This window comes from Leptidea sinapis, chromosome 10 (assembly GCF_905404315.1).
Source record: "Leptidea sinapis chromosome 10, ilLepSina1.1, whole genome shotgun sequence".
Lineage (NCBI taxonomy): Eukaryota > Metazoa > Arthropoda > Insecta > Lepidoptera > Pieridae > Leptidea > Leptidea sinapis.
In genome coordinates, this window is record NC_066274.1 from 5,582,263 (window position 1) to 5,607,864 (window position 25,602).

The 25,602-nt window shown below is 35.5% G+C and overlaps 1 protein-coding gene across 2 annotated transcripts in view; it reads left to right on the forward strand.

Annotated features, from left to right (window-relative positions):
- The window catches only part of LOC126966408 (probable E3 ubiquitin-protein ligase RNF144A), a 153,675-nt gene that overhangs the window by 13,711 nt on the left and 114,362 nt on the right, over positions 1–25,602 (forward strand). The window contains exons 2-3 of one of the 2 annotated variants that reach the window (XM_050810427.1): positions 1,261–1,304; positions 13,410–14,175. In XM_050810427.1, the coding sequence (XP_050666384.1) occupies positions 13,450–14,175 (726 nt within the window). In that variant the 5' untranslated portion in view covers positions 1,261–1,304; positions 13,410–13,449. Of the gene's footprint in view, positions 1–1,260; positions 1,305–13,409; positions 14,176–19,870; positions 20,012–25,602 lie in introns of those variants that run through there. The other variant, XM_050810429.1, reaches the window with a different exon arrangement.

Here is a 25,602-nt window from a genome sequence, read left to right on the forward strand (position 1 = left end):
GAACTCAACTGATCGTTTAACCGCCCGTCTTGCGATTATCAACCGCCAAGTTTGCGAGCGATAATCGCAACCGCGACGGCTGCGTAACCGCACAAAACTCCGGTCTCGTGAGTTTTGAAAATAAAACTCCATTCCGCTACCGCGGCGGGCACGGGTGAAACCGCTTCGTGAGTCCTTAGCCACAAGCTGGTCTTGAATGACTGCGATTTGAACAATCGCGGTGGCGGTTACGTTTTGGGATAGTAGGCTAAGTAAGGATTCAGTTAGGATAAGCTACAGCGGTTGTGGTCTCGATCTAAGTTAGGATTTAAAAACTTAATTTGATTTATTAAAATCCTATATTTTAAATCTCTTTGGGCAAGATGTGTCTACGTATAAGGTATTTTGTGTTTCTCTAAATGTTCAATATCTAATTTATAAGTGGTATAGTAATTAATTGGAATATTTAAAAAAAACACTTTAAATTTTTCCGCCGCATCTGTTTGTCTGAATGCTGGTAAACCTTATATAATATAATCTCCGATTGGATTATGACGCGTTTTTTGTTTACAAACGGTTTCTCTGGAATATTTAAAAAAAACACTTTAAATTTTTCCGCCGCATCTGTTTGTCTGAATGCTGGTAAACCTTATATAATATAATCTCCGATTGGATTATGACGCGTTTTTTGTTTACAAACGGTTTCTCTGTGCAGCAACGTGTAAAAAAATTAAACTCCTCATAACAACAATTACACTTTATTCTTTACTCATTAAATCTTTTTTTAATGGAAAACGAGAACAAACGAGCGTACGGGCACCTGGTGTTAAGTGATCACCGCCGCCCACATTCTCTTGCAACACCAGAAGAATCACAGGTGCGTTGCCGGCCTAAAGGTTAAGGAATGTGTCCGCGCCGTCCCCCCGGAAATACCACACAAGGAAGCTCATTTCACAGCTTTGTAGTACGTAGAAGAAAGCTCCTTGAAAACTGCATTGTGCATCGCCACACATCCAGATGGTGGGGATGATGATATCCTTTTTTGTGGCGTGTCGTGCGAAGGGCAAATATTTAGTAAACTTATTAAACCATCATTTTGAACATAACAAAGTCCGTAAGTTGTGTATTTAATAGATATGTGATGCTGTATTTCCGTACCACATGTTCAAAGGACGAGCATATTTGACTTCTAACAGCGAAACAGGTTTTACAAATGCGGACACGTCTCGCCGCACAACCGGTGGAGGTTCCGTTTCAATATTGTTTTCCTTTCTGTTGCAGGGAAACGAGGGAGCGCGGATCCGTGTTCTTATTACATCATAATGGTACGTTTCTTGTCTTTTGATAGTTATTTAACACAGCTAGTGACCCGACAACGCTGTTCTGAAAATAGAAAATGATAAGGATTAATATCGTATTTGTGCAAACGGCTTTTACATTACCTATCGCTTTATAATAGGTCAGTTTCATCTATCAAAATTAAATTATGAAAGTATGTTATTTAAAGTGTTTTTCACATTATAAATACGAATTTAATACTTATTTGTTATAAAAACATTAGAATTATTTATATTTTCAAAATGAAAATCACAGTTTTAACATCTGTTTGTCACGGGACCGAAAACGCCGACCACCATTTTATGACCTATACGGACTATGAAAACTTATTCATTGATTGCACTGCACTTTTGACGTTTATTTGTTTATGTTATTGTGACGTCACGATCATGGTGGCTCCCTTTTTGGCGCGACTATTTATTATTTAAATTTAAAACAAGTTTTCTTAGCTTAAAGTGGAATTATTTTGAAGAAATAAAAATTATACAACAACTTAACAAATTATATACTAAAACCCTAGCTATCCATTGGTGAAAACAGCGTGAAGATAGGTGCAGCAGTTTTTGAGTTTATCGCGAACAGACGGACGCGGCGGAGGACTTTGTTTTAAATAATATGCAGTGATAATGTACTTACACCATTTAATTGTATTTTATAATTATATCGACTCCTCAGTTCCAGAGAGTTACAATTCAGAAAAGGGTTCCAATTAAAAAAAAAACCTATTGCTATTTGAAACGAAAATATTGTAGACTTATGAAGAAATATTGGAAATGAGAACTAAACTGCATTCACTTATCAACTTGTTTCTCTTTGGTAATGGAGGGTTAACGTTTAGTTGTCATACTTATGTCAAACAAGCTGAGTTTTAGACTTGTTACACTTTGGAACTGAGGTATCGATATGATGCTAATATATCAAGGAACTGTCTTTCACCTAATAGTCGCTTCCGCGGGTATTCCATCGAGTTTGATAGACAAATTTAGCAAGAAGGCTGATAGGACCTCGTACTCAACCAATAGAATGAATTTTTAATAATATTATTGAGGACTCAACTTCAATAATTATAACAACACTAAGGCACTGATAAGTGTTGATAAACATCCGCGCGACACATTCAGGTTCAGCTGACGCCAGTTATGTTCAATAACAATCACTTTCGAGATTAGATCGAAATATATGCGGAGCTGGTGACTTTAGGCGATGACGCTTGTTGTGTTGTGCAACGGTCTGATAACAATTCAATATGTTTCATAAATAAACATTCGACTTTTCATACTTTAATAATACAATCTGCTGTATATATAAGATGCTATATAGTATCTGCTGCAGAATTCATTTCGCATCCGTCTTGGATTTTGGGCGCTGGTTGCTGGAACGAAATGATAATAAAATGTTTTCTAACAATTACAACAACAATCATTGCAAGCAATTGATTATAAATCTGCTAATTAATTTGTAAGGTGAGTGCGATTTAAATTTTAAAACAACTAAAATGTGTTTTGAAATCGAATAATTTATCGTAACTAAAGATAATACTTAGTGGAAATCTTGCCAAGGCTTAATCTCGTAGAACCTATTTCTTTTTGGGACAAGATTTAAAATCGTAGGCCAGAAGATTCCTGAACCTTTTTCTTGCTAACGTTACTTCTGGAAGCAATCTAGTATTTAAATATAATTAGAAAAACTAAATTTTATGAACGATGCGGGACTCGAACCCACGACCTCAGGCGTTCCGTGCCGCTGCTCTAACCAACTGAGCCAACCGTTCGAGTAACGTATCGTTATAAAATCTTGTTTGCCTTGTTACCTCTCAGGTTGTGGTCTATTCTATATATCAGCAATCTAGTATTTTCGAGGTTTTTTGCCCGTTGGTTGGCAACATCCTACATCTTAAGATGACATAAGTGACCTTTTCATTTTCGACAAACAGTGTATTTAGTTACAAACCTACCATCATCGTCAGCCGGAAGACGTCCACTGCTGGATAAAGGCCTTCCCCAAAGATCGCCATGACAATCGGTCCTGCGCTGCCCTGATCTTGACCAGATCGTCGGTCCATCTTGTGGGGGGCCTACCAACACTGCTTCTTCCGGTATACAAACCTACCATGGTTGACACGAATTCTAAAAGTAACAGAAATTGTAACTACAATTAGACTCAATAATTAGATTGTATAAAAATGCGCAATATTTTCTTTTTAGTGCATATTATAATATAGTAATCTTTATTATTTTTGTTCCGAAGTCGATGGTTTTTTTGTTAATTAAGTCTTATAGATGACTAAAATAGTTAGAGGGTGTATTTTATATTATTATAAATTCACAAGAAAATATTTTTTCCACGTTCTCTTCATTGTATTTAAAGGAAAAATTTAATATATTGTGAATTCTATCCCTCAACTGTTACTCACTATCTTGTTATTAAAAAAGAAAAGTCTACCCGGGCAAAGTGGCGGCATTAAATAGAATTATAACCTTTATTTCAAAGTCAATGACAAATAAACTTTATTCAATTAGGCTTATACTAAGCTCTTTTGAATAGTCACTATAAATATTTCTTTTAAATAACTTAATTTACCATATGTTTGGAAAAAGTTGAGCTCGTGAGAAGAACATACAAGAAACTCAACGGCCACTCTTTTCTTGTAATGTACATAACAAATTATTGTCATAGTTGGCTATATTATAGTTATTGGATGATAATAAGTTTATCCAAATGTTTTGAGTTTTCTTTAGTGTTAATTCAGTTAGTCGTTAGTGGCAGTCTCGTGCCAGAGTTTGGCGAGACAACATCTCCTGAGGATGCCAAATATTGAAGACAAATATTGGCGGAATTAACACTAAAGAAAACTCAAAACGTTTGGATAATTATTGTGGATTTCCGCAAAGTAACGCCTACTTCAATAAATTTTCATAATATATTTATTGAACAGTGATTTACGATCAATAAATTAGCCGTGTTGACTGCCAGTTGTCAGTTGTTGAATTATAACATTAGTCATCTAGTCTAGTTGGTTATTTCCTTGCCCTCTTAACTTGAACCGGCGTGCTCGTTGCGATAATAATATCGGCCAGTGGCGTCTCAACCTCGCACTAGGTCATCTCAATGTTGTTCATATCTGTTGCCTATTAGCTCTCCGAGTCGCGCCAGTACTGTTCTAATCATTCACAGCCCTACAAACTACTCTCGATACTATTCGCTCGATGTTTTTTTTTATGGAAGAATTTGCCAAACCAGACGTTGTAGACATTCACTTGCAGCACCCAGAGCACAAGAGCTTGGCCGGCCTTTAATGAAGATTTACGCGCTTTTTTTTAAAGCAACCATGTCGTATCGTCCGGAAATCGCACAAGGAAGATCATTCCACGGCGTTGTAGTACGTGGAAGAAAGCTCCTTGAAAACCGCACTGTGCAGCACCGCCACACATCCATAGTAGGGATGATATCCTCATTAATGGCGTGTCGTGGTGAAACAGCGCTTCGGAACACTCCCCGTGATAAATGTGGTAGAAGACACACAATGAAGCGACGCGTCGCTGCATTTACCTCATTCTGCAATCTTCTCAAGAGAGGACTCGATAGAAGACACTAGTTTTTCCCGGCACTGGACGACGATTACCCGAGAGAGACCTGCATGGCCCGTGTATACGGCATCACTAGTGCTGTAGTCTGCATTGCAATGTATATTAGAGATGTCCAACATATCATTGATATGCAGAAGAAACAGTGTGAGAGATAGCCTTGGGGCACTCTAGCGTTTACGGGCTTCGGGTTCGAGCAATAACCGTTTAGAATGACTGCATTGTAATCGGCAGGGCGTATCAATTACTATAAACTCAACGTCCTGCTCGTCCCGTACCTAATTTTCATAAAATTAAATTTGTAACAATTATGTTTTTATCGAAAGATGCAACAGAAGGAAAGCTAGCGTATTTCACTAACGAATATCACAACAACGTTATCTGCGGGCTTATCTCTACGGAATAAAGATTTGGAGTTATCTTACATGATAGGTAAACTCGTTGATAGACATGTCCGTAAAACGAGAATAGTATCGATACGACATTATGACCAAAAGTTGGTATCCATAGTAGTAGACTAACGGCCGTTCCCAATATATTATCTATAGATAGAGATAAATTACTACCTTCTACTGTCATTAATTAGATATGAATTATCTGAAGCTGTCTTAATATACTCGATAAGTCATTCTTATCGCTTTATACTGGGACGCGTGAATTGCAATTTCCATACAAACTTCTATCGCTGGTAAGCTATACGGAGGACGCATTGACAGACAGCGTGTACGTATAAGGTGAGTTACGTCGATATGTTTATAGGGATAGAAAAGTCAACGATAGTTACGATTTTCATCTCAAGTAGGCCACAACCGAAGACTGAATATTGGGAACGGCCGTAACCTAACCTAACCCAACAGGCGCTCTTCTGTAAATAGGATTTCCACCTTCGCACGACACGCCACAAGTTAGGATTTCATCCCCACCATCTGGATGTGTGGCGGTCCTCCACAGTGCGGTTTTCAAGGAGCTTTCTCCCTCGTACTACAAAGCTATGGAATGAGCTTCCTTGTGCGGTGTACACCTTCCTTAAAGGCCGGCAACGCTCTTGTGATTCTTCTGGTGTTGCAAGAGAATGTGGGCGGCGGTGATCACTTAACACCAGGTGACCCGTACGCTCGTTTGTCCTCCTATTCCATAAAAAAAAAATAGAAGATGTACCTACATCACATTAGGGAATTATGTTATCTAAAGCCACAAGAAATGTGTAGTCAAAGTTAACGAATTAAAAATGTAAGAAAAAACGTATTTCTGATATATTTTAAAATGATAAAGGGTTGATATCGTATCAATGGAAACAGCTTTTACATTACCGCTTTATATTTGCCAATTTTCTATTAAGATGGATGTATAGGGTGTTACCTTTAAGTGATAGACACATGCCATCGCGGACTTTTCAGTGGACCTATAATTATAAGATACACAATTCCAACCTACATTCATTTGTTATATCGCAGAGGGTGTAGACAGTGTTTTTGTTAAAAGCTCACAGACGGCTTATTTTTTTCCGATACCTCCAACAAATGCATACAAAAACTTAACAAATTATATGCTAAAAACTTCCTGGAGAACCACGCTATTAATTGGTTAAAACAGTATGAAAATCGGTGCAGTAGTTTTTGAGTTTATAGCAAACAAACGGCAGAGGACTGTGTTTTATAATATGTAGTGATTTTCGTTCAGGTGTATGTACTCGTTGAAAGCCCGAGGTCAACTTAAATTGGTCATAATGTAATAAAGATTCATTGCCTCCTCCTAAAAATGACACCTAATTTTAAACTTCGTACATAAAGATTGGTTAAAACAGTATGAAAAACCGGTGCAGTAGTTTTTGAGCTTATCGCGAACAGACAGACACGGCGGAGGACTTTCTTTTATAATATGTAGTGATTGGTGGTTCAGATCCGATTGTCATGAAGTTACTTTCCGATTTAGGGAATTCGTAGGATGCGTATTTTTACGCAAGCTGATTGAAGTAGTATTTTGGAATGTAAAATGTCGTTAATTTAAGTGGATTTAAAACGTTTTTTAGTCCTTGGTACGAGGGACAAAAGTCATCTTACAAACTCCATTAAGAGGGGACGCTAGCAGCCTTATTCCATACAAACGTATTCCCCTTTTTTCTCCCTGCATAATGCTTCTAGAGAAGAGATTTTTGTCACAAAATCTAGATATGCTACATCCATGTCTGTTTGCTTTTTCAATCAACTAACGACATAAGAAAATATGACTCTTCAAACATCGTAGAAAATGCCATTTTAATACCGCCCCGTTCAGACGAATACGTAACAATTTTAAAAGGTTTTTAAGAAAAAAGGGAATTGTACCAACACTCGACTCATTCTTCCTGAAAATATTGTATCAAAAATTCTTTTGGTAGGTTCAATATTCTAGAAGAAAATAGGGGAATACGAAACCTTTATTTAGCCAAAATTTTGTAGGTAAAATCGGTCTCAGCTGCATTTGTCCCTATCGCACTCTTCGGGGGAAGGCTGGGTTAGATCAAACGCAAATTTTTTGCCGACTGTTCATTATGAGTCAGAACCAAGATAAAAAGTTCGCCTAGAACGGTTTCGCCTGACTAATCGCCCTTAAACAACTAAGTGGGTATTTTTCTATATAAACGTTCTTGACTCTTTTCTCCTTGGTTTTTAAGCCCAGATCAAAATTATTTTTATATAAGATTAATATCATCAATATCTTTATGTTTCTGTTTTAATTTTTTTTCTTCACCTGTACCTACTTCAAATATTGCGGCGCCTTTTTTTTATGATATTATGTGATCCTTGTCTTTCTTATTTCTTGTAATATTATTTTTATAAAGTTTTCCTTCTGAACCCGGCATTTTAGTTTCAATTATTAGCGAACTTTAACAGGACGTTTGGCACGTCAACGTCACACATTGTTCGAGACGTATCAGTTGACGCAATTTGCGACTAAGCCTGCGGTATCTGGTTGGAGCGCATCGGGGACCAATTCTTTATCTAAAACGCATTCATTAATATAGATATTTATTACAATCAATCAATTTTTATTACAAGAGATAATAATCATGTCGTAGATTATCTCCAGTGCCGTGTGAATCAATTTTAATTATATTATTGTCCGAAAATCACCTTGAAATTCAAAATAAAAACACAAAATAGAATGATTCTTAGCATGATATAATTTGTCGTTTTTTTAGCATCTTTCCTTGAACTGTTCAATAAAATGAACAAAATAACTGGGCTTGTCATAAAATATCTTAAGGAAAAACTATTTTTAAACGGTTTAATTAAGCTTGCCTTGTTTGTGTCTCTTCTATTAATCTATATTTTACTATATGCTTGTTGTGCGATTTATCGCTTAGCACGTACGTGCACACTTTTGGTCTTGATGACAATACTTAATAATAATTACGTCAAAAATTTATTTCTACTCACATTAAACATTTTAAATTAATGTAGTAGATTCATTTTGTTACTTTTTTTTAACAGCTGGTATTTGTGAGGAGTTGCTGGTGTCTGAAGAAGGTCAATTTATTACCTTTTTGATCACCAGTACAGTACCAGTATAGTTTCACGATCAGAATTTGAAAACCATGTATATGTATACTAAAGCCAGAAAAGTATCCCTACTAATTTTATAAATGTGAATATCAGTGTTTTGTAACGCTTTTACGCCGGAGCTACTGAATTTATTTTGATGAAATTTGGTACAGCGATAGACTAGAGCTTGGGAAAGGACAACGGCTACATGTTATCCAGGAAAAATCAGAAATTCACTTTGATGACCTATAAATATACCAATAGTAGAATTAGTTGTCCAAAGCAATCTCCCTCGAAATTAAATTTATTTAAAATGTTGGGAACGGGAGCGAAAACGGGAACCGCAACTGGAATAGGACATGATCATCTTCAATTCAAAACTGCTTATTATTTTTAAAAACTTTATCTGCGTGGACGATGTCCCTTGTTCCCTTTTCGTAATTATTTTAATGAAAATCTGGGACGGGACGAGCAGGACGTTCAGTTGATGGTAATTAATGCGCCCGGCCCATTACAATGCAGTGGCCGCTCAGGATTCTTGAAAAGCTCATTAATTCAGAGCCGCACTACAATTGCGCTCGTCACCTTGAGACATAAGATGTTAACTCTCATTTGCCCAGTAATTTCACTAGCTACAATCACACCCGATTTAATCTTATTAATAAATATAGTTACAATTACACCCGATTTAATCTTATTAATAAATATAGTTACAATTACACCCGATTTAATCTTATTAATAAATATAGTTACAATTACACCCGATTTAATCTTATTAATAAATATAGTTAGAATTACATCCGATTTAATCTTATTAATAAATATAGTTACAATTACACCCGATTTAATCTTATTAATAAATATAGTTAGAATTACATCCTATTTAATCTTATTAATAAATATAGTTACAATCACACCCGATTTAATCTTATTAATAAATATAGTTACAATTACACCCGATTTAATCTTATTAATAAATATAGTTAGAATTACATCCGATTTAATCTTATTAATAAATATAGTTACAAATACACCCGATTTAATCTTATTAATAAATATAGTTAGAATTACATCCTATTTAATCTTATTAATAAATATAGTTACAATCACACCCGATTTAATCTTATTAATAAATATAGTTAGAATTACATCCTATTTAATCTTATTAATAAATATAGTTACAATCACACCCGATTTAATCTTATTAATAAATATAGTTAGAATTACATCCTATTTAATCTTATTAATAAATATAGTTACAATCACACCCGATTTAATCTTATTAATAAATATAGTTAGAATTACATCCTATTTAATCTTATTAATAAATATAGTTACAATCACACCCGATTTAATCTTATTAATAAATATAGTTAGAATTACATCCTATTTAATCTTATTAATAAATATAGTTACAATCACACCCGATTTAATCTTATTAATAAATATAGTTACAATTACACCCGATTTAATCTTATAAATAAATATAGCTTATTGGTTATTTGTAACGCCGAAAAAATTTTAAAAATTTGGAATAACTTTACTTCGCGTTTATTAGCCACACAGAATTCTATTAAAATAAATGTGTAAAACTCTCGTGAATCCAAGAAACTTTTATGATAATTATAATTGCGGATATTGTATGAGTATATAGATGGTAGTCATATAGGCGCTATAACAATATTGATGTTATTGTAAGTGTAAATAACAGTCGGAGACTATTGATGGTGAGCTTCTGTCAACATATAATATGAATTACATTGCCACGATTATGTCATAGTCATTCGTGGGGCTGTTGGTCTGTTTGATCATATCGGACAACTGAAGCTAATCTGGGTAACGTGTAGTATTTTTTTTGTTATGAAAATAAGGGACGAGACGAGCAGCACGTTCAGCTGATGGTAATCGATACGCCCTGCCCATTTACAATGCAATGCCGCTCTTGATTCTTGGAAAACCCCAAAAATTCCGAGCGGCACTACAATTGCGCTCGTCACCTTGAGACATAAGATGTTAGGTGTCATTTGCACAGCTCACTAGCTACGGTGTCCTTCAGACCGAAACACAATAATGTTTACACATTACTGCTTAATGGCAGAAAAAATCGCCGTTGTGGTACCCATAACCTAGTCGGCATCCTGTGCAAAGGAAACACCCACTGGTGTATGGATGCGGTTCTCTTGGTACGAGCGTAGTCGATCTGCGGTGGAATGGAGAAATAGGCCTGATCCTCTCACCTTTGACACAAAACAAGTAATAGTAGAACAGTAGCGTAACTCAGCGGTCTCCTTGAAATTTATACCTATGTCTGGGATGAGCGCTATGGTTGGTACCACTGACCTGTAGAAATACCACAGACAGGCTGTTCCATATGTTTGACAGCAAATTTTTTGTGCCTATTCGAAGCGCCACTAGCGAGCGTCCAGAGAACTAATTTTGATGTATAATACAACTTGTATCGATATTTGCTGAGGTTGACTTCATTAGTTTTGTACCGCAGACTCTCGCTACATTCCAACAGCGCCAAAATGGCGAATATCAAACAGGCACAAAAGCACTTTGACAGCCGTCAGTGGATGGTATACACAAAAATATAGACGGCGCGGCAATAGTTTTTCTTCCCAAGATTGCTTAGCGGTCGTATAAATCGTGTGTATTTGTTAGTTGTTCTCTAGTATGAAGTTAAAGTACTGTTCTATTACTGTATTGTGCCTTTGATCTCTGACAAGCTCTCGGACAGCTGCGGCTCTGTACGAACCAGGGGGCCTGCTCCTAAAATCGATATTCGATAAATCGTCGCATTAGTCGTGTCGAATCCTACTCTTAGTTACATCGTAATCAATGTCGAAACGATGTTTGAACGAATGTAACATTATTCGATATTATCGGTCCTAACCCTACTCTTAGTTGAAAATGTCAGAGACGAATATTCGAATTTCACAAATAATCAAACATCACTTTTACGATAATCTCAACGACACCTTCTAGGCTGTCGATGCTATTATCGTTTCAAGTTGTATAGATATATTTGCCATACAATATACATACTTAATAAATATTATTGAAATAATTGTATGTGATTTACTATTCAACAGGATTTTTTTACTACTAAGTCATTTAAGTCATTTTGTTGATCGTTTATGTGTAGAAATAATGCAAATGGCCGCCTGTGAAATAGGAAGTCGACCAGAAGGGTTGAGTTACTTTTTTTTTACATTTTATTATCCGCAAGTTTTGTATTATTTATTCAATTTTAAATGGTCATATTATATTCATTTCATACTTTTTTATCATTTACATTATGTGTACATGAAACCAAATTGGTGGTGCAGTCTGGCATGGTCCTTAGCGCCTAAACTATGTTTTGACTTTTGACACTTAACAGCGACGTAGCACAAATAATGTTTAAGTTTGAACATATTTCATTCACACTAACATCGTAAATAAATCAAAATATTAGTCTATGGTAACGATAAACGATAAGGAATTCGAACATTTGTTAGAGTAGGATAGTTGCGATATATTCGGAGTATTGTCGTATCGTTCAGAATGTATCTTTGTCGATTTTGCGAGTAGACCTCCTGATCAACGTTTCATACCCAATTATTTTTACTGATTTCCTTACAAATTGAAAAAGTACGTAAAACGAACGCTGATAGTAAAACAAATTACCTTAATGATGCTAGCGCATAAGAATGAATTACTCTTTTTCATACTTGCATTTGTTAAACATGACCCCCCTTATTCATAATAGTCTGCTAACTTAAAACATTGTTAATTCTCGCTCTGTCTTCTACTATTGACCTAAGTCAGAATGAGAAAAAACACTCCTTAGCGGCTGTTTAAAGTTAGCGGACCATTATGAATAAGGGGGGACATCTTTATATATAAATATTTCATGTCACGTTGTTTGCCCGCGATGAACTAGGAGTTCAACTACTGAACTGATTTTAATTAAATTTTGCACACTGTGTGCAGTTTTTATCTACCTTGAGAGATAGGATAGGTGTTTATTTTGATTCGTGACCCTAAATGTTTATTATTTAATAATTTATTTTTGTATGAATCATTCATTGAATTAAATTTACGAAAGATTGAACTTCTACAAGTTTCGTAACTAATAAAGAAAGATATTAATTTTTGATATGAAATTTTATATATATCTATACTGTAAGTATAACAAATACTATATAAGGTGAAGTGAAGCGCACCGGTTCCTAGCTACTTATATATATTATTATATGTTACTGGACATTCATAAGGAGCCATAAGTGACTAGCAAGCAAGCTTAGATACAATAAGCGATAATGTATATATGAATAAATAATTTTGATTTTGAAGCGATCTCGAAAATAATCAATCCGCCTGTGAAAGAAGCTATGTGTCTTCAAAGGATTATAAAGTATGTTCAAAACAAAAATGGTATGTTGAGAACATTTTAAAATTGTATGTCTGAAGTTAACCCGTACGAATATTAATCTCGAATTCCGTAAAAATTGATTAGGTCTTCCATTTATCATGTGCCTGATGTCTCTACAGCGAGTCTGATAATGTAGTTTATGCGTACAGTACTGGTGCTTTCATTTAATATAGTTAGGCTTTCATATCGAAACTTGTTTTGCATCAATGTATATAGTAGCTACGTACATGGTCAAGAAATGTAACGGTTGTGCATTCTCGGTAAATTTGCTCGCCATCTTCATAATATGTATGTAATGTTGCCTTGTCATAACTTGTATTGGATCATGGTGTTATTAAATAAAACAACTTTTGAATTACTCCATTTAATAACATCAAATTGGGTAGCATCCGCATGGCTGTTCTATTAAAAGTGGCTTTATTTCTAAGTCGATGTTGTGTTTTTAGTCTAAAATATCTGAAAGTAATATTTAAGTAAAGTATTTGTACTCGTGTGTAAATATTTCTTATAGTAGTAGTTACAGGGAAAGTACATCGTAAACTTATGCTCTTTTCTTTGTTTTAGGGGTGTCTAAGTGAGCGGCAGTCTCGTATCGCTGCCAACGATGTTGCGACCGGAGTCCCCGCTTGCTGACCATCGCAGCCTCCTGCCGCGCCGGCTGCTGCCCGTCAAGGCTCAAATAGCGCCCGTCGATAAGAAGAAAAACCGCAGATCTCTCGAACTAAATCCCCCGTCCAACGAACATGCTGGCTATGACTACCCGAAACTGCTCATATCGAAAACCACTGATTCACTCAATACAGAGTGCCCTCGAAAACACATCAATAAACAAGACTCGTCTGATAGTCTCAAAAGGGCGCTACTAGCCAAAGAAGAAAAGAAAGCAGCAAAGGAATCTGAGAAAAAGGTCGCGAAACAGGATTCAAGTGAGAGTGTTAAGAAAGCGCTGCTTTGTCGGCAAGATTCGAATGATAGTCAGAAGAGGTTAGAGAATGAATCGAAAAGACAAAGGCAAGATGAGAAGCGAAGCGCGGATGTGAAGCGAGGTAATGATAAGAAGGGCTTACTGGAGACTGATATAGACGATACTAATTATAAGAGGATATACGAAAGGCGGACTGGATGTGTTAAGCCCAGTTTGCCTCCTGTTGCCGAGAAAGGTCTGTCGCCAAAATCTCCTAACGGCAGTCCGATAACGCCAGGGGTCACTGCCGCCGCCGAGGGCGTCGTTCGATGGGGCAGCGGCTTGCTCTCACCCCGTGAGGAGCCGAAATTGCGTCCAGCTAGAAGTTGGTACGGCTATGGAACACTACCGACGGACAACGAAAAGGTAAGATGTCACTTAACATAAGCTGGTATCTTTGTATACACTTGGAATATTTCTAGGTTGCAGATTCTAGATTGCTAGATGGAGAAAAACATAATGATTACCCAGTTTCCATTCGTGTTGCTTAGTCTCACGCTTTAGACTAGGCGATTAAAGAATAAGAATTAACCATTTTTACATTTACTTTCTGCAGCTCTCAAATTAGACGCGTAGCTTTTTGGGTCGCGGTATACGTGATCGACGAGTTGAATAAGTTCTGTTTCATATCAGTCAAGCAAGCGTGATGGTGACTAAATTTAAACGTGTTTATTTAACTTTTACTTTCAATTGTCTGTGACTGTGTGGCTAGTGCGGAAGAATCCTTTGGAATATTTTTCTATTTAATTAAATTTGCTGCCTCCCTTGAAAATATTAAAAACAGTTCAGATGCGTTTATTAACTTTATTTTTAAATACCGCCACGGGCCTAAAATGTGCCTTTGTTTAGTTTAAGGAAAAAGGATATAACGGTTTTAGTTTAAGCAGAAAGGATATAGCGGTAGTCACCGTTTAAATATATTTTTTTAGCATTTCACAAAGTATACCAGTCTTAATCGCCAATATTTATAAAAGGCGCAATTTTATAGCATTGTTTCATCAAATTAAAACTCAACAGACTGAAGTACATAAACAACATACTTTTGCGAGCCCAAACTTAGGCGGATAAAAGTTGATTTATTTTTAATATTAGCAAAAATTGGGACTAGAGAATTGCATATTAACCCTTACCTTTCCTTATAACATTAGGTTGGCTGACCCGAAACAACATTAATCATTTTTGATATCCAACATGACGCTAATAATTATTTATGTAGATTTTGTTTAATCTCGTATTTACAGTCACCAAGTTAAGGTTTTCTATCGTTTCTTGGGTTTTACCATCGTATACCTCATAATTTTTCCCCAATTTGAGTATAACCTTGGTTTCTTCGTTGCAATTTGTTTGGGATATTCTAAGTTATTACTGCTCAACTACGAATGAGTTTGAGACCATTTTAAAAACTGGCTCTTGTAGTATAGCCATGTCATGTGCTTTTTTGGAGCCTTAAATTCTTTTAATGATGTTGCAGGTGAATATTACACCACCAATGCATTACATTTTTTTAAACGGAGCATTATCGGTTGTTTTGGGTGGTACTCAAAGCAAAACAGCCGCAGTTTTCCGTGCGAGTGTTGTACGAATCCAATCAGTACTGCTTATTGTGAAGAAGCACAATGATGCAACGTCTCGGCGCTATGCCAACAAAACAAATCCGAAAGAATTGGACCGTTATCAATTCTAACAGCACTCGCCTGATTAGTTCAAGCTCCCTGTTTTGCTATCTAAAACTGAGTAAATACCTGCACTTTGGTGAGGACAGTTTTTGTGGCGTATAGTGATCTGCCTTGTGTAACCCTGATGGCTAGTTTCCACTCTGATTTCACAACAACAAGGAGCAGCTCCTCAGTATTCATGATCAATAAGCGTTATGTTTTATATTCAGCGTTCGCCGTGTTCTAAAACCGTTGTATAAATAATTAATTATCGTATGCTGAACGATGACGTGGTACCATAAACTGTTCGCTGTTCGACTGTTTTGTTGCGTGACCGTCCGCGCCACTGTTGTACGGATTCTGATTAGAAACCTTTAGATTTGACTCAACTTCTTGATGATATCTGAGATTACAGAGTTACTTTTATTACATTTACTTTCTAGAATTATTTTGTTTAATTAAACGGGCAAATTACTCACCTCGGCTTTTGAACTTTTTAGCTCGATTTATAGAAGATACTTAGCTCATATTACTTTCTGTGCTGAACTCACATTTTCTTTAAGAGTGGATAAGTAAATAAGTTATGGTTATCGATTAGTAATGACTGCAATTTTTTACGTTCTAACGCCTCTATCCTGTATTTGCAATCCCTCTCTTTCTCCCTTGATTTGCTCCAATAATTATTATTTTATCATAAGACTACTATAGCATTAGCAGCTTGTTTCTTTTTTCTATTTTATAAATAACAAGAATCGTTCGCTGGTGATGCGAGATGATGTTTTATTCTCATTCTCTTAACGCGAAAAATATCTACAATATTAATCGCAGTGAAATCTCTGAAATCACCTAGAAGCGCATCAACAATATTTTCATTAAAATTTTTGGAGTTGGTAACAATGAGTTTAGTTTTTGTCTAAGCCACACATCGTGTGTTTCTGAGCGTCGTCATAGTTGGCCAGTAAAAATTATCCTTTATGGAATGGTGTAAGCTTCTTAAGATAATTAATAGTATATGCTCGATTGTAATTTTTCTATGGAATTGGTTATATGAAATGAGCATACTTGATCAACGTTATATCCAAATAATGCTGCAATACAAATAGTCTAGCATTTAGGAAGAGGTAATCGAAAAAGTTTTTGATCTAAGCGGATTTTCCTGTGCCTTATGGAAATTCGTTTGACATTTTCATTGCTTTAATGAGAAAATGTTTTATTCGTGTATGATTCATGTTGTCAATTATTGTTAGACTGTAATTATTTTGTATTATATTACAAGTGCTTTCGTGACTCATGTTGTGTTTATTTATGACCAGCTGACCCGGCAAACGTTGTTTTGCCATATAAAGTATAATTCACGCGATAGTTTTATAAGTAATAAAATATTACCTGTATTATAGCCTGTACATCATTTTGTTCTATTGTCAATAGTTTTTGCAGCGCACGTAAAAATAGGTTTTCGATTTTACACCTTGTGTTACAAAATAGCAATTTTATTACGTATCCCTAATTTTGAAAAAAAACATAGCCTATAGCCTTCCTCGATAAATGGACTACCCAACACTGAAAGAATCATTCAAATCGGACCAGTAGTACCAGAGATTAGCGCGTTCAAACAAACAAACAAACACTGCAGCTTAATATTAGTATAGAAATAGTCGAGTCGCGCAGCTTTGTCGGTTCTGTTATTGTTGTCTTATCTCCGAGAAGCCTCACTGAATTTTTGGGCTGTTCATTGTCAGTACATTTATGAAAATTTTATAAACGTTCTCAAAAATCGGCAACATTTTGCTCTTAGTAGTGATTTTCATATACACTAGAGATAAGGGATTGCTTGTAACTAATACTAGTAGGCTTCATATGGTACATAAAAGCTTTGAGGGTTAACGTATACACTGTTATAATGACGTCGCAGTCACTGTTCAGGCATTATCTATAAATAAAATGTTTTATGTAAAAATAGTTCTCTCATAAATCATACTACTCCACAGCTGAATATCTGAAAGCCTGGGACTAGATTATGATTATTTTATAGTAATACCAATGGCAGTAGAATATTGTATATTTTATTTATTCATTTCAAAAAAATGAAGAATGCTCGGAGAGATCGTTGCGCCACTTCTTCTCTCTCAGAGCGCCATTGGTTTCTGAAGCGGTAGTCATATCTAGTATATTAGAAATGACATCAAAAAGAATTCTAAAGGAATCAATTTTGAGTAATAAATGACTTTTAACATACTATTCTTTGTCTAAGGACTCAGGACTAGGAAGTCCACTGTATGCCTATCGATCAATAGGGTGTGGGTTTGATAATTAAGTAACATTGCATTCTACGTCTGGCTGTGGGATATGTTTTTGCTTAGACACGTTACTTATATTGAGTTTTTTTTTTATATTTACGAGCCACCATATAACGTAAGGCTCTTCAATTTTCATTCTAAGTTGTTATTAAACTATTAAATAAATCATATTAGACATTCTAATATGATTTATTAGAATATGGGAACATCAGGTAACCCGATAAGTTCTGTAGGTTTTATGATTGCGCCTCAAAGAAAAGTCGTTTTCATTGAGTATAGGTACGACGTGTCAGTCTGGATCATAGAGTTGCGACGGAAGCCGGTAACAGCTAGTTCAAAACAAATTAATGTCAAACATGTAATGACATTATTATACTTGCAACTGTTTCTCTAAAATCAAAATATTGAAGTTTTTAAACAAAGGAAATAAATACTCTTTGTTGCCGCATGAGGATCAACAAACATATTATTATTCAGAAGTCGGTAAGTGTGTCGGCTGTTAATTTCATCCAAAGGTCACCTCCGGTCTCACCTTCTAACCGACTGCGGTGGGTTACTCATACGAGCCGTTATGAGCCCCATTTTGTTTAAACTCACAAAGAAAGCAACCAATTCATGATTTAAACGTAGTAATTTGGTGGCAAATTTGTCATTGTCAGTGAAAATATTAAATACACGAGCTGTATTGTTAACGGTTTTCCTTTTTTTTATGTCGCTCTTACTTCCTATTTCGAAATGTGTGACGGCAATTTAAATATTAACAGACCATGTTAAATCATTGAAGCCTACTGACTAAATTATAATTTATTTTATTAGAAAGTATTGGGGTTGTTGCACTTAAGTTTGGTCTATAAAAAATATTACTTTTTGGTCTTTAAAAAATGATTTTCCTTTCTGGGAACCCTGTAAGTTTAAAAGGCCTTATTGTAAGTACCAACGCTGACATAAAAGATGTTCGAATATTTCATTGCAAGCGTTCACTGCAACCCAAATCAAATATTTTTATTCAAAATAGGATTAAAAACCACTATTCAAAAACTCAGCGGGCTTTTTTTTAAATATAAGAATATGGATTACAATGTGATATCGTACAATAAACATTTATAATTCGCTTTATTCCCAGTCCGTGGTGTCATTAAGAAAATCGTTTATGCTAAAGTAACCTTTCCCACATTTTTTAACAATTCTTTTAAATCTCGTAACACATTTTTTTGTACATTTTCTGGGATCATATTGTAGGAGCATATACATCGCCCAACAAAAGACTTACTAACTCGACCCAAACGAGTTGTAGGAATATCGACTACATATTCCAACTAAAGAGGAATGGTATCATATAAGTACAGGGAACACAGTACAAGTCTATTTCAGTAGCCTGAATCTAATGTAAAAGAGTTCGTGTAAAGTGGAAGGAGGCACTAATATTTAGGCCGTGAAATGCCAGCACACTTGAAAATAATAACCGTAATGGCGACACATAACTTTCCATTTTGACTTTTTTTTAAAAGTAAATATTAGTAATAAAATAAAATCAATGCGATCCACGCTTATATGAAACAGTCAATAAAGGAACGTGATGTTTGCTTAAACGTTTACCATGGAGTATGGTAAACGTATGGGTATACGTGAACGATTAATATGTGTAAGCATTATCGTGTTTCAGTCTGAAGGGCGCCGTAGCTAGTGAAATTACTGGGCAAACGAGACTTAACATCTTATGTCTCGAGGTTTTTCAAGAATCCTGAGCGACAATGCCGTGAAATCTCGTCTTGCCCGTCTTGTCCCTATTAGGGGATATGATAATTATCATAAAAAAAATACACTCGACATTATCTATCTGTGTATGTTGTTATATTGCTACCAATAGCAACTAAAAGACGCGAACTGAAAAAACCACCAATCAGCCCAGTTAAAATGTAATGCTATCCATAAATCCAAGACCTCTCACAACTCATTTGCTTATGACTGCACAGCCGAATAATTACATTAATTAAAAAAATGTCAGAATGAGTTATCAAGGAAAACTATGGTATCGATGTTAATACTTTATATGTATGTCGTGTTTTCGTTTACGTATTGTACGGTACGCGCTTGAGTGAAGCGCACGTGTATCCGTTCATCACATCCGTTAGTGACACCGGTGATAGTGAGATGTGATGACGCTAGGTGATAACCGTAATCCTAATGCTATCGTTGCCGAGTGTCGTGAGGTGTGAGTTAGTCGTCTATGTGTACTTTTATTTTGATAAGGTTTGTTCTCGTTCTGTATCCATTTATACTACTAGACTTATTTTTCCTTTGCTGCATTTTTTGTTGATTATATCCAATAGCGGGGTGGTTAAACAGTGTCCCAGGGATGGGTGACCTAAATACCTACCAAAATAACCCCACGTATGTTCATATATATTGAGTGGTTCTGGAGATATTTGAAAGTACAACCGCCTAGCCGTTAGGTCTACGGTCGTGTTTATTTTGTCTCAGCTTAGCTCAATAGTAGGCCTTTTGTATAATCCAACTGCTGTAAAATCATCGCTTAAAATTAAAGAAATATTTTTTTTTTTAGAAAATCTAATTAGAATGTTGGTAGAAAAAAAACACGTAACATATTTTTCTAAAACTTATCTTAAAAACTACTAGTGTTAGGGCAGGCGGCCAAAACGGAGAGAAGAGAAGATGTATTTTGATAACCATTCCGATTTCGTTATTTACACATCTCCTCTCCGATTGGCTTCGGTGGAAATGGATCAAGTGGAGAGAAGAGGAGATGTCTCATTTGTCTTAAGACTTTTGTGCCACGTCGAGCGATCAAGCGGGGTGGCAGAGCGGAGATACGAGTACGTGGGCCTTTCGTAGACAGACCTTTGGCTAGCAGTGCGATACTATGTAAAAAATGTGCTCGAGTTTGAGTGCAGTAAGATTGACAGTTTCAATTCGTTACCTCGATTATATCTGCAAAAATAACGCCTTGACAAAATATAATGTTTAATTTGTAACTTTAATTTAAGGTTTAATTTTACATTTTTTTTATGAAAATAAGGGACGAGACGAGCAGGACGTTCTTTTGATACACCCTGCCCATTACAATGCAGTGCCGCTTAGAACTATTGAAAAACACAAAAATTCTGAGTGGCACTGCAATTGCGCTCGTCATCTTGAGACATAAGATGTTGAGTCTCGTTTGCCCAGTAATTTCACTACGGCGCTCTTCAGACCGAAACACAATAATGCTCACACATTACTGCTTCACGGCAGAAATAGGTTACGTTGTGGTACCCAAAATCCAGCCGGCATTCTGTGCAAAGGAGCCAAAGATTCAGTTCAAAATGAACAAGATCGACTAAAACCTTAATATGAATTTAATTTATAGCATAGTTTTGCAACACGTAAGCTAATCTGTTTTGCAACGCTTCGTAATCTGTGTGTACATTTGTAATTATAATATTTTATTAATGGGCCGCGTCAATGTCGGCTGCTGTCCTTCGCTCTAATGAAAATGTAAATGCAAAATATATTCGAAAATCTTTGTTTACGGGGAACGAGGTCGAATGCCCACATATTACATACATATCTATTCGCAGGTTTATTAGGGTTCCGTAGCCAAATGGCAAAAAACGGAACCCTTATAGATTTGTCATGTCTGTCTCTGTCAGTGTATGTCACTTTTTTCCAAGACTATAAGAACTATACTGTTGAAACTTGGTAAATGGATATATTCTGTGAGCCGCATTTTCACACAAAAATAGAAAAAAAGTGCTCAGTGCACTGTATGATTTTGAGCAAGGATTTTTTGCCTTTTCCATTTAAATAATTTAATATCATTTTCCTTTCTATATAACTTTTGTATTATGTTACTTGCTGCTACGGAACCCTTCATGGGCGAGTCCGACTCGCGCCTGGCCGCTTTTTTTCTCTTGAACTCTCTTCACGTCACCTTTTTGCTCTTAATAGTGATTTTCATTATTATAACACTAGAAATAAGGGATTGTTTGTAACTAATTCTAGTAGGCTTCATAAGATACATTATAGCTTTAAGGGTAAATGTATACACTTCTACAATAAAGTCCCAGCCACTGTTCAGGCATTATCTATAAATAAATTTAAATGTTTTATAAAAAAAATGGCTCTGTCGTAAATCCTATTACTCCACTGCTGAATATATAAATGATCGGACAGCCCGGGACTAGATTTTGATTATTTTATAGCAATGACAATACAATATTGTATATTTGATTAAAAAGAGCGCAAAAAAAATGCTGGGAGAGCTTCTTGCGCCGCTTCTCGCATCTCTGTCAGAGCGCCATTTGTTTCCGAAGCGGTAGTAGTATCTAGTAGTTATTAGAAATGACATCAAAAAGAATTCTAAAGGAATCAATTTTGAGAAAATAAATGCCTTTTTAAGTACATAGCATACCGCATACACGTCTCAGTTTTGATCAGATGTTGATATATTTTATGGTAGCGTGGATAATTACATCGCTCGGCGCGATCTTATCGTAATGAAAACAAAGATTGACTCAATATCAATTAACTCAGGATTTCGATATATAATTTTATATTAATTAGTGCTATTTTGGGCCACTTGATTGCGACTCCCGTTTTACTGACTTTAACAAGATTGTTACTTGTTGAAATGTTCAAATCAGCGAGGAGTGTTTTTTATTAGGGTTCCGAAGCCAAATGGCAAAAATCGGAACCCTTTTCGATATTCATATCTGTTTGTCTGTCCGTCCGTCCGTATGTCGCAGCCACTTTATTCCGAAACTATAAGTGCTATACTATTTAAACTTGGTGAGCAGATGTATTCTGTGAACCGCATTAAGATTTTTATACAAAAATGCAAATTTGGGGGTATCCCATACTTAGAACTGAAACTCAAAGTTTTTTTTTTCATCAAACCCATACCTGGTGGGGGGGTATCTATGGGTAGGTTTTCAAAAATGTTGTTGAGTTTTCTTATATAATTTTTTTGTAAACTCAATAGTTTACGCAAGAGACATTTCCAAAGTGGTAAAATGTGTCCCCCCCTCCCCTCTAACTTCTAAAATAAGAGAATGTTGAAACTTAGTAAAATATATGATGTACAATAACCATGCAAACTTCCACCGAAAATTGGTTTGAACGAGATCTAGTTAGTAGTTTTTTTTAATTCGTCATAAATCGTAAACCTACAAGAACTTTTGGAGAATGGGCGAATCTGACTCGCACTTGGCTGCTTATTTTTTCATTAGAATCGTATTCATTTACGTTGAACATGTATTGTTGGTTTCCGAATCATAGATGTTTAGTGGTATTTATATATATAATGTTAAATATATAGTTGCCTTACAGCCATAGTATCTACAGGCTATGGCTAGTTTAACTTAGAATGGAGTTTATTTGTAATTTATAGTTATTATTATAAATAGGGCTGTTGTTGTTGCTGTTCAAAAACCACACCATAAATTGCACAGTAGGTATTTTTCATTTTACCATATTTCCAGTGCCGGATTGAGTAAGGGCGGGGCCCGTAGCAACTTCTTTCAAAGAGCTCTGTATGTATATTGGAAAAAGTTAGTATTGGGAAAAGATAAAACGATTCACGTTTTTGTGACATCAAGAAAATTCAATATTATAACACATATTAATAAGTTACACTCAAATTTTTACGCTCATGAAGAGATAGTGGGTTTAAAGAAGCGGGCCCCCGTTGGCGTGGGGCCCGTAGCAATTGCCACTGTTACTATACGGTTAATCCAGCACAATCCGTATATTTTCATCGCAATGCAAATGGTTAGAATAATAAAAAAGTAAGCCTATTCGCCAATCCTTCAATATGACGGCCCCATTGCAATTTAGAATCCAGAGTAATGCCAAGAAATATAGCAGATTGCACTGGTTTTACCACCTCTCCGTTTAATTAAATATTCGCATTTACACTTTTGACATTTGGCGCGGTAAATTTAATATATTTCGTTTTATGACTATTTAACAATTGCACACATTAAAAATTATACAGAAATATTATAATATACCAATTAGAATGTTATTTTACTAGCATTTTACAACAATTAACGGAAGCCTTGAAAATATCTATTTCCAAGTGTGTGTCGTTCGTTTTAATAGTAACTGTTTTTCATTGTTTTTTTTTACTCCTTACGGCAAACGGCGGTTACAAATGACGCTAGCTCGGCTCGCGGGTAATAGACTCATTGACCTCAAATAAAGGTCACTAGGCCTACAGCTAATTGGCTAATGTACAGATTGCAGTTAATTTTAACTCTGCGTTGCGTATCAACGGTGGGCTCTATAAACTTCACTATCATCCTTGTCATCTGGTTATGAGTCAAATTTAAGTATTTTTTTTATATCAATATATGATTTAAAATCACTTATTGAACGTCGAATATCACCAGCATGGGTGTAAAAAGTATGCCTCAGACCTGAGAAGAATGGGCGCAAGAAACTCAGCGGGCCACTTTATTTTTCCATATAATATCGTACAATAAACATTAATTAGTTAATACCCTGAGGGCTGGAGCTTCATTCCCAATCTGTGATATCATTAAAAAGTAATTTATGTTAGAGTAAACTTAACCGCATAAACGTTTTTTAACATTTCTTTTGAATTTTGTAACACATTTGTTTTGTACATTTTCTGGGAAAATGTTGTTAAAGTAAACCCAACAGAAGGAATTCAGTAGTAGGCCTAACAAGTTTACGTTTGTTTCTAGTGTTAACAATGTGATTATCATAGTTTCTAGTAAATTTTTTAATGTGCTTATGTACCTACATACGTAATATTATCAAGAATATATTGAGATGCTACAGTTAAAATATTAATTTATTAAAATTTATCTCGGAATGATTCTTGAGTCGTTATTATTATTACGAGTCGTTCCTCAATTGTAAGCTTTTCTACCAACATCACTTCAGGAATCACCAAACTCTTGTAGCTAACTCAATAATCACCCCCTCCTGCCCACTATAAAAACAGTAAAACTTTATTAACTTATTCTAAATCCCTGAGTTTAAACTCTTTTAAGGCTGTAGTTCATAGTGGAGCACGCTGGCCCAGTGCAAGATTAACACAACACCTTATTCGTAGGTGTGTGAAGGTTTTCTGTCGATCTTTTGTTTATATACGTGGCGAAATTTGATTGCTGGTAGTAACCCAAACAATTCATTCCTTAATATTTTAAATACGGTAGACGATACAGAGAATTTATACATCTCTTCGTAACGCCAAAAACACGTTGATTCAAATTCAAATATTTTTAGTCTAAATAGGATTTAAAATCACATTGAACATCAAAAACTACCAACCATTCGAAATAGTATGCCCGAGACCTGAAAAGAACGGGCGCAAGAAACTCAGCGAGCTTTTTTTTTATAAAAATATGCATTACAATCCTGAAATCCTGAGCGTGTTCGCTCCATTCCCAGTCTGTGGTATTATTAATAATACAATTTATGTTATAATAACCTTTACCACACAAACGTTATTTAATATTTTTTTTTAAATTCGTACATTCGAGCCACTCTTGTTTGGAGGCGCTCAAATGGAAAGAGCCCGTACTAGGGAGCAGCTAGGAACAGCACCTAATTACAATAAACTTTGAAGAATGGGCTTGTGAAATCACCGCAAAATCATTATTTTTATGCATATATGTATACATTTTATCGTTTGCAATAATATATTCGCTTAGGGCAACCGAGGAAAAGTGTGAAACCTTAAATATTCACACAGGCACAACAATGCTTTGTAAGATTTCTTTACTTTTAATTTTTCTCTTAGTGAATTGCAACAGAGTTTTCAAACGTTTTACAATTCAACAATGAAGGTGACGTGGGAAGGTTTCTTG